This window comes from Neovison vison, chromosome 4 (genome assembly GCF_020171115.1).
Source record: "Neovison vison isolate M4711 chromosome 4, ASM_NN_V1, whole genome shotgun sequence".
NCBI lineage: Eukaryota > Metazoa > Chordata > Mammalia > Carnivora > Mustelidae > Neogale > Neogale vison.
In genome coordinates, this window is record NC_058094.1 from 179,139,867 (window position 1) to 179,150,585 (window position 10,719).

The following is a 10,719-nucleotide window of genomic DNA, read 5'->3' on the forward strand; positions in this document are numbered from 1 at the left end:
TTTAAAAGAAGAGATACAAATAAACATATTAAAAAAGTTACACTTATAAAAAATAAATAAAATAAAAAAAAAGTTTTTTAAAGTTACACTTATGTCAGATTACCCTTTTGTTGTTACTTGGATACTTTTGGTTTATGTTAGCTATTGAGACACAAGCCTGTGTGCCAGTACCACCTTCACAGTCACAAACCTCAGTTGTGTGTGTGGGGAGTGTATGCAAAAGAAGGAATTGAGTCTCACAGAAAAAAAAAAAATAACAGTTGTCTATGTATATGTGGCTGCTACCTATGAATTAATATTCTTCAACACTTGTGTCCACATTTATGTTCTCAATCTTTTTTTTTTTAAGATTTTATTTATTTATTTGACACAAAGAGAGAGAACAAACAGGGAACAGCAGGCAGAGGCAGAGGGAGAAGCAGGCCCCCACCTGCTGAGCAGGGAGCCTGATGGCGGGCTCGATCCCAGGACCCTGAAATCATGACCTGAGCCCAAGGCAGACACTTTAGCGACTGAGCCACCCAGGCACCCCTCAATCTCATTATTTATAGTAGTGGCCATGAACATAACAACATGCTAATAAGTATTAAATTTGACAGAATGACAGTACTTTTGTTACTTATGGATAGTAATAAATATTACTAATTTGCTAGAGCCCAATGTTAAATTTGTGTTTGATTCATACATAAATACTAATTAAAACCACATGTAATGGGTGCCTGGATGACTCAGTTGTTTAAGTGACTGCCTTTGGCTCAGGTCATGGTCCTGGAGTCCTAGGATCGAGGTCTGCATCGCCTACCTGCTCAGCAGGGTGTCTGCTTCTCCCTCTGACCCTCCCCCTCATACTCTCTCTCTCTCAAATAAATAAAATCTTAAAAAAAAAAATACATGACAGTATTAGTATTTTATATTTTCTTAAGTATCCTCCCTTTCTTTTTTGTTACCATTTTAACAAGTTACTATGAACTAGGAAATGGATTTCTTCCAAAGATGTGTTAGTCTCCAGATATTCTCTATTTCTCATATTCTGTTGGAGTCGAAAGGAATAAAATCTCCATTTACCTCACCTATAAATAAACTACCCAAAACCATATTAAACTTTTGTCTTCTAGCCTTTCAGATATGTGTTTGTGTGTGGGTGTGAACACATGTGAGTACTAAATGAGCACTAAACTGAGATAACAGACCTTTCTTATAAAGTAGTTTGCGTACTTCCCGTGAACAAGTTCTCTAAAAGCTTCCTCTCATTTTTTCAGATGGACTGAGCTGTGTCCAATGATTGAGGCCAGGAAGAATCATGGACTGGTATTTGTAAAAGACAAGATATTTGCTGTAGGTGGTCAGAATGGCTTGGGTATGTGACATTAAATCACTGTTCAACTTTCCCAGTGAGTTTGCTGATACTTCCTTCTCATAAATCTTTAAAACATTTCCTAAACTCTAAATACAGGCATTTATCACATACATTATTATGTTTATAGTTTCTGAGAACTAATATATTTTACGAAACATTACAGTATATTTAACATCCCTCCGATGGCCATCAGTCATTGTGACAGTCTCAGCTTCACACATTTCCAAACACCCCCTGGGTAATAATGTCATTAGCTAAAGAACTATTAAGTGACACAAACATTTGAGTTTTTACAAACTTTTAAATACAACTTTTATGAGTTGTATACAGGCCCTAAATGACAAAGTTTCCTTACCACTTTTAAACATTGCATAAAAATATCAATATTACTATTTTTAAATTAGTAAATTTGATTTTTACTTTCTTAAATAATTTGTAGTAAAAAAATCTGAAATTATTTCTTTAAATAATGGAGAATTTGGACTGAATCTATAGTCCACAAACCTCATTTTAGTACCTTTAAGCATTACATAAGTATAATAAAGAAATACTTTCTTCCGCTCTCTTGTCTCCGGCCATTGCTGTTTTCCATAAACTGCTAAAAGATAAATGGCAGAAGGATTAAAAACTTTTGAATAATTATAGTCAAAGTTAATCAGAAGGAAAATCCACTGGTTTGTTTACCTTCCCAGAACAGATAGAACATTTATAATTTTGTAAAATAAACATACTTATTTAGGATTCAAGTAAAAATTAAGTTAAATTTTTATTGTGTTAAAGTAAAAATAAGAATAGATGATAGCTATATGGGTATTCATTTTAAGATTCATGACTGTTGAATATTTGAAAATGTTCATAATAAAATGTTGGGAAGATCCAAAGAATTATTACCTTAAGAGATCTTAGAACTGTTAATATAGTTGTTCATGCTATTTCATTCTTTTGAAGGTGGTCTGGACAACGTGGAATATTATGATATTAAGTTAAACGAATGGAAGATGGTCTCACCAATGCCATGGAAGGGTGTAACAGTGAAGTGTGCAGCAGTTGGTTCTATAGTTTATGTCTTGGCTGGTTTTCAAGGTGTGGGTCGATTAGGACACATCCTTGAATATAATACTGAGACAGACAAATGGGTCGCCAACTCCAAAGTCCGAGCTTTTCCAGTAACAAGTTGTTTAATATGTGTTGTTGATACTTGTGGAGCAAATGAGGAAACACTTGAAACATGAAAAGTGAATGGACTTCAAGATTTATCGGAGACTCAAAAATATGGCCACCAGTGCTTTGTTCCAAGAGTTTGGTTACAAAGTTTTAGTTTGGTGTTTTGTTTTTTTAAAGGAAATTTCAAGTAAAATAAGATCGCTATGAAATAGATGTTTCTTTTATATGAATTTCCTTAATTCAAAGACCATATTTTAGCTGGCCACTTAACCAAGACATATCTAGCAAGAAAACTTGAAAAATCATAAGCATTTGATGAAAATATGAATTCTTGAATGAATTTTACATTTGAAACTATGATTATGGCAGAGTGGGGGATTGGCTCATCAGTGAAGCAGCCTCATCTTAGCTCTAGATTCTATTTTCATACATCATAGAAGTGCTATGTAGTTAGGTCTGTTTGTTTCTGTTCAGTCAAGAACCAAGAAATAGTATGAATTGTAAGTCAAATCAGGCAACTCTGATGAAGCATCTTAGTCCTACCTAATTTTGCTTGTCTTCATTTGTTCCATATAGTGCCAAATTTATTTCATTTTAAAAGCAAGCAAGAGTGAGTCAAGGTATACACCTGTTCTCTCACAGAACTTCATAAACACATTTTGGGCTTAAATGTACCCAGGTCCTCATGAAATATATTCAGTCCAATTAAATATAGTCCATCTTTTCAAACACAAAATGTCAAGCTTAGCACCCTCATTAATTTATAGTACTATTTTACCCAGTGGTTTTAAAAAATGATTATGCCTTTTCAGTCCTCACTGTTAAATAAAATAAAATCATAGTAAGAATGATTAGCAAAAGATAAAGCTATTTATAGCTAACTTCTAGGTTACTAGAATAGCACTGATAGTTATACAGTATCAATGTTGACTTTGAACTTCTTATGGATTAAAAAGATACATGATTTCTTTTCCTTACTAGGACACATCAGAGAGATTTGACCCAGTTATCTCCTAAAAGTTTTGTAATAATTTGAGTTAAATGTTTGTCATCTCGTATTAATTGCTTTTATCTGGTCAATAAATCTTTTACAAACCCAACTACTCATTTCTTTCCTAGTAATGTTTTGCCCTTTTACATTACAGAATGTATGGAATGAGCCATGTAAAGCTGTCACCATCAGTGTTTTTATCCAATAATATTAAATATTTTTTAACTTAAAAGAGACTGCTAAGTTTTATTCATCCTTCATTTCAAATGTGTTAGGCAGTGGTTGTTTTTAAAATTTGTGAAGCTGTATTTCTATTTTAATTTTCATTGCTTTATTTGTATGGGGTTATAATTTTAAATCCTAAAAATGTTTAAATGAAAAAGATTATAAATATAAAGTATAAATAGGGGCGCCTGCATTGCCCAGTCAGGTTAAGCATCCGACTGTTGGTTTCAGCTAAGGTCGTGATCTCAGGGTTGTAAGATCAGCCCTGTGTGGAGCTCCTCTGCTGCTTAAGACTCTCTCTCCCTTTCCCTTTGTCCCTTTCCCCTGTGCTTGCACATATGCACTCTCTAGAAAATAAATAAATCTTTTTAAAAAGCATAATGATATATTTTTATTTAGAGTTTTTTATGCATGTTACAGCTTTATTGAAATGTAAATCACATTATACAATTCACCCATTTAAAGTGTATATCATTCAGTGGTCTTGAATACATTCACAGAGTTGTACTGTCATCATCACAATTTTGGAACATTCCCATCACCACAGAAGTCAAGTCCATACTCAGCAGTCACTCCCCGTTTTCCCCTGTATTAATTTCTTGTGGCTCCTGTAATGAATTGCCACAAAGTTGGTGACTTAAAACAACAGAAACTTATTCTTTCACAACTCAGGAAGCCAGAAGTCCTAAATCAGGGTGTCAGCAGGGTTGCCTCCTAGAGTTCTGAGGCAAAAACTGCCAACCTGCCCCCTAGCTTCTGGTGGTTGCTGGTGGTCCTTGACATTCATTGACTTATAACTGTGCCACTTCACTTACTGCCTCTGGCGTCACATGCCCTTCTTTCCTGTGTTTCCCTTGTGTCTTGATATGTTGTGATAAGGACAGCAGTCACTGGATTTAGCTAACCCTCCTCCCAATCTAGCATGACCTTATTTTAGCTAATGACATCTACAAACAATCTTTATTTCCAGATAAGGTCACATTCTGAAGTTCCAAGTGGACATGAATTCGGCGGGGCGGGGGGGGGGGGACATTAGCCAACCCAATTATATCCTCCAGATATCCTAGACCTAGACAACCATTAAATTTTTCTGTCTGTAGATTTGCCTGTCTTGAACATTTTTATGTTGGGTTTTGAATTTTGTACTCCACTGGGGGAGAAAAGTCCAGGTTTTTTGGAGAGAAGAACATCCATTTATCATATTACAATTTACTTACATTACTTAATATGATACTCTCCCATATGGAATGTGAGCACTGTTTGAAATATTGTAAATGGACTAGCCTTTTCTTTGGCTGTATCAACTGACTGGAACATACTATATATAGATAGGTTTGATGTAGATTAAACCTGGGTTTGGGGGTTTTGTGGGGGTTTTTTTTAGGGGAGGTGGTGTTAGTAATCTCAGTAATTACTAATTAGTATTTTCTGCCTTGGGAAATATTCTACAAAATTATAAATGCCAGGATAATGGCACAGTATACTGGCAAGTTGGGTTTGGTTTTTTTTATTTGTTTGTTTGCTTTTTTGGTGTTTTGTTTTCTTTTCAGATGTATTTATTTACTTGAGGGGCAGAAGGAGAAACTCCTCAAGCAGACTCCCTGCCAAATGTGGAGCCCAGATTCCCAAGATCCCGACCCAAGCCAAAACCCGAAAGTCAGACACCGCAGCATTTTTCTATTTCTTTCCCCCCCCCATAAAAGTCCTGTCCTTTATATAAATGGCTCTGCTTTCTTTTTAGTAAACGTGATACGTTATTTTTCCATCCTTTGCAGTGACACTATTTTGATGACAGCAGTTTATATCTTCAAAAATCACAACTTGAAAGTTTAATGTCTTGAAAAAAGTGTTGGGGCACGCCTGGGTGGCTCAGTCAGTTAAGTGTCTGCCTTTGGCTCAGGTCATGATCCCGGGGTCCTGGCATCGAGCCCCACATCGGGCTCTCTGCTCAGTGGAAAGTCTGCTCCTCCTTCTCCCTATGCCTGCCACTCCCCCCGTGTTCGTTCGTTCTCTCTCTCTCTCTCTCCCCCTTTAATAAATAAAACCTTTCCTTAAAAAAAAGTTGCTATAAAAAACAGGACTTAATTACAATTGTGACCTAGCTTTCAAAAACCTGATCTGTAATCTTACAGGAAATTCTGAGTCACAAAAATGAGCCAGTTAATAAACAATTATTAACTAAGGAATCTATATTCCTTTTGCCTTATATTCTATTAATAGCAAAAAATTGAGATTTGCTGCCTGTCAGGATAAAAGAGTATTTGAAGGAAAGGTTGACTTTATTTTTCTTTTTTCTTTTTTTTCTTTTTTTTTTTTTTTTTTAGGGAGAGGGAGAGAAGTGGGAGGGGGCAAAGGGAGAGGGAGAAAATCTTAAGCAGGCTCCATGCCTAGCTAAGAGCCCAACTGGAGCTCGATCCCAGAACCCTGAGATGATGGCCTGAGCCAAAATCAAGAGTTGGATACTTAACTGACTGAGCCACCCAGGTGCCCCCAAAATTTCGCTTTTTAAGGGTGATACGATTAACATGCACCAACAATGTCCAGAAAATTCAATCTACTCCAACATGGCACCAAACCAAGTCCCAAAAATTTGATAATACGGAGAGACATTTTCAGGTTGCATCCTTCAACATGTGCTAAATCCTTTAAATATTCCTCCTAATATTTGCCTCAGAAGACTTCCAAAAGTTTGAACTAACTTTCATCTTCCTAACTTCCTCCTTCCCAAGACTATTCAAACTACTTTGAGAGAAATAAAAATTTTAAAGTTTGTGCTGGGAAATTGAAAGATTTTACTTTTCCAGAGCTTTAAGCCTCCTCTCATAACAGCTATAATATGGGTTCTGGATCTGGTTTGTTCAGTTCTTGTAGGGAACTTCTCTGATTATATCTTCCAACCATCTGTTGAATTTGTTTCCACTACCCATGTTTAATATCTAAGAATACTTTTTTAAAAATGATTATTTCATATAGCATTGTTATTGTTTCATGGTATCCTCTCTGACGATACTTTAGTTTTTTTAACATTTTCTACACACTTGGTGTGTTTCTGCTTATTTTTTTTCTGTTTGCTTTGCTCTTTTCTAGTCCCTGTCTGCAAATTTTATTTAAAATGAGACATTGAATGAGTTGATAATTTTAATATGCAAAGGTGGGCCTAATTATCAGTGAGCCTCCTCATATGATGAGGGAATAGTCACCTATTTTTGTTGGGAATCCACCAGATCTATAGATATTTTTCTGGAATGTTTGATTCTCAAAAAAATAATCTTGCAAACCCCTGCCTTAGGTGCCGAGTGCAAGTTGGGGAAAGGGGGACTATAAGGCTGGCTACAGGATTTCTGGAGCTCAGGCAAAGAGGACTATACTTCACCATTCAATAAACAGCTTGCATTGTCAGTACTGTAACTTCTCCTCTGTACTTGATGTCCTGGACTCAAAGCCTCTCTCGTCGCCACCCCACCCCATTTTTTTTCAAGGAGAAAACCTATTTCCCATCAGGTAGGGATAGCTACCTCGCTGGGTGGATTTATGGAGCTGGATTCTAATTGCACTACATATTTTCAGTCTACCCTTCTATGGTACCTGGTGGTTCTTAATTTCTGAGGATTTTCAGCCTCTCTAGGGAAATCAGTGTGCACCTTTCCAGAATGTGACCTTCCTCCTCTCTGCTAAGTAATTTACTATTCCTCCAAGCGCATTCAATCTTCACAAATTGTGGTTTGAGATTATGGTTATTTGCTGGTATAATCAAAGATTTTGGTTTTTGCTTGTTTCCCCTTACTTTGAGATGATTTTTCAAGAGGAAAGGGAGGCAGAACTATTTTTACTTTGCCATCTTGAGATTAGAAGTTTCCTTTCTGTGACCTCACTCTTGATTTCCACCAACCCAGCCCTAATTGATCTACTACTGAATTCTGCATTCCTTAGCCCTAGGCTCCCATTGTCTCCCACTATCTCATGAGCACTCACCTAGATGATCTCAACTGAGATCTGGCCTTGCCTACCTTTCCACCTTCACACAGCGCCATGTCCATTCTCATTTAAACTTCAGTCACCACTGGCATTATTTAAGGTCTTTGATCCCAGCAGAGTCCTTATACATGTTGGTCGTTGCATAGACAAGAAAGTCAATGGCTACAAGGTGAAACTGGCTAATACAAGGGAATTGCTCAAAATAAGTATGGATAGTGAGAACCAAGTTTCTCACTATCAAAGGTAGAAGTTAGAAATACAGGAGGAGGGGCGCCTGGGTGGCTCAGTGGGTTAAGCCGCCGCCTTCGGCTCAGGTCATGATCTCAGGGTCCTGGGATCGAGTCCTGCATCGGGCTCTCTGCTCAGCAGGGAGCCTACTTCCTCCTCTCTCTCTCTGCCTGCCTCTCTGCCTACTTGTGATCTCTCTCTATCAAATAAATAAAATCTTTAAAAAAACAAAAAAAAACCACTACACTATTTAAAAAAAAAAAAAAATACAGGAAGAAAATAAAAGAAATTCTGTAATCTTGGGATCAAACGAGGTTATCAGTATAAACTCATAGTTTCTAATACATACACAGAAATATGTATTGATGTAAACGTATGTCTGTCTATAGTATATATTTCCTAGCAATGCCCACAAAAGGGCTTGGGAGAAAAGACCTCACAAAAACAATGAGAAAATTTGAAGCTCAGATCTTGACCTCTAAGTACCATTGAAAGACCCAGGACTGCTGGGAGAAATGGCTGATTCTAGGACTAGATCAGGGAAAGTATAAGATTGAGCCTGCAGCATCTTTTGGGCCAAGGAGTAAAGGAAGTGTTCAAAGAATTAATGGGGTGTGTCAAAAAACAAAGATTAGAGGTCTCTCACTGGCCAAACTGAGGATGATTTGAACCTCAAAATAATGACAGTAATAGATTATAACCCATTGAATAAAATTGGAAAATTGGAGGCCATAGTGATAGGAATAAATAAATGAAAGAACCAAAAAGCTTGGGGAGGAATGGCACATTTATACTTTCAAAGTATCTCCTTTCAAAATCCTTATTAATAACAAAGATAAAAAAAAAGTCATTGTAGTAGCTCGGCAGACACCATCTTAACGGAGTGATCAAAGTAAACACCTCAGGTAATGGGACAAACTGAAATTGTGCACAACCTGAGAGATGCAATGTAAAGACCATGACATCATGTCTGCGATAATCCTGCCAAAGATGCTTAATCTGAATCCAATCACAAGAAAATAGCAGATAAATCTGCATTGAGGAACTTCTACAAAGTAACTAGCTGTAATCTCTAATAGTTTTAAGGTCTTGAAAGTCAAGGAAAGACTGAGGAAATGTTCCAGGATGAAGAAGACTAAAGAAATACAAGTAAGGCTAAATAAAGGAAGAAAAAAAAGAAATATGAATAAGACAATAATTCTAACTGGATCTTTTTCTTTTAAAGACATTGGGACATTTGGCAAAACATGAACAGAATCTAAGGATTAGATAGTTATTCATCAATACTAACATCCTGATTTTGGTGATTGTACTGTGGTTATGTGGGAGAATGTCTTTATAGGAAATAAAGTATTCGGGTGATGGGGTATCAGATCTGCAATACAGTCTCTTATACTGTATTTGTAAATCTTCAATACATTTCAAAATAAGTGAATTGATTTTTTTTTTTTTTTTAAAGTAAGCTCTACACCCAGTGTGGGGCTTGAACTCACAACCCTGAGATCTAGAATTGCATGGTCTACTGCCTGAGCCAGCCAGGGGCCCCACTTGAATTTTTTTTTTTTTTAATAAACTAGGTTTAAATAAACTTGGGCATAGAGATTACTTAAAATAAAAACTTTAAACTACATTGTAGCAGTTATTCCCAGTGCTTTTGTAGCTTCCACTGTATTAAAAATCCAAAGATGCGAACAAGAACAATGGCCAATCATCTTAAAACACCAGGGATAAATTTATAATCCAACAAAGTATTTTTTGCCTCCTGCCAACCAAGGAGACCGCGAACCAGAGGAACGGTAGGGGTGTCTCACCCTACGAAGGAAAAGACAACTGTAAGATTTGCGGACTAGGTGGATTTTAGGTAAGATTTTATAAGCTCAAAGCAAAGCAGAGCTCTGTGTAAAGGCATCAACATCAGATCTGGACTGAGCAGTGGATGTGGGGTCACGTTTCCTTGGAAACTACTTTTTTTTTTCTTTTTAAGATTTTATTTATTTGTCAGAGAGAGCGAGCGCGCACAAGCAGTGGGAGCAAGCAGCAGGCATAGCAAGCAGAGGGAAAGAGGCTCCCTACCCAGCAAGGAGCTCAACCCGGGACTCACGCCAGCAGCCTGGGATCATGACCTGAGCAGAAGGCAGCCGGCAACCGACTGAGCCACCCAGGCCTCCCGGAAACTACAAAATTGAGAAAAATAGGAATGCTTTTGTCAGGAACGCCTTATCGGAAGCTGGGCACCTGGATAGAAATGATGCTGCTTCTCTGTGTCCAAGAGTCTTAGCTCCTCCAGGCAAGAGTGGGATGTTTCATTCTTACTGATACAATTTCAAACAGCCGCGCGTACGCGGACTTGAAAGAACTAGCTTTCTCAGAGTGTAAGAATGTAGTGTTTATCCAAAGATGGGGTTATGATACTTTTCAGTTGCAGTCTGTCCTTGAAGGAAACACTGTTTCCTGTTTACCTTATAAGTGGCTTTATGGGTTTTCCACCTGATGAATGGCTGAGCGGATTTTCACTTTCTCAACAGTACAAATGCAAATTACAACTCGGTCTCTCAAACCCTCCGTGGCTGTGCTGAAAATCTAAATTTCCTTAACCTGCTCTCTTATTTCGGACCCTCAAGCTTTCCTTGCAGTCCGAGGCTCTGCACCACGCGCAAACGCGCCTCTTCCCCCACGTTAACCATTCAAGCTTTCCGCTCTCCCAAGCCCAACTCAGTGAGCGGGGGGGCCGCCCGCTCTTCTCAAATCCTATTGGGTAGAATCTACGCCTCTCACCGCA

General features: G+C 37.6%; 1 protein-coding gene across 5 annotated transcripts in view; it reads left to right on the plus strand.

Annotated features, from left to right (window-relative positions):
- The window catches only part of KLHL7 (kelch like family member 7), a 70,170-nt gene extending 66,426 nt beyond the window's left edge, over positions 1 to 3,744 (plus strand). For all 5 annotated transcript variants that reach the window (XM_044246210.1, XM_044246207.1, XM_044246208.1 and 2 more), the window contains 2 exons: positions 1,260 to 1,357; positions 2,306 to 3,744. In XM_044246210.1, coding sequence (XP_044102145.1) covers positions 1,260 to 1,357; positions 2,306 to 2,589 — 382 coding nt within the window. In that variant the 3' untranslated portion in view covers positions 2,590 to 3,744. The remainder of the gene's footprint in view (positions 1 to 1,259; positions 1,358 to 2,305) is intronic.
- The last annotated feature ends 6,975 nt before the right edge of the window (positions 3,745 to 10,719 follow it).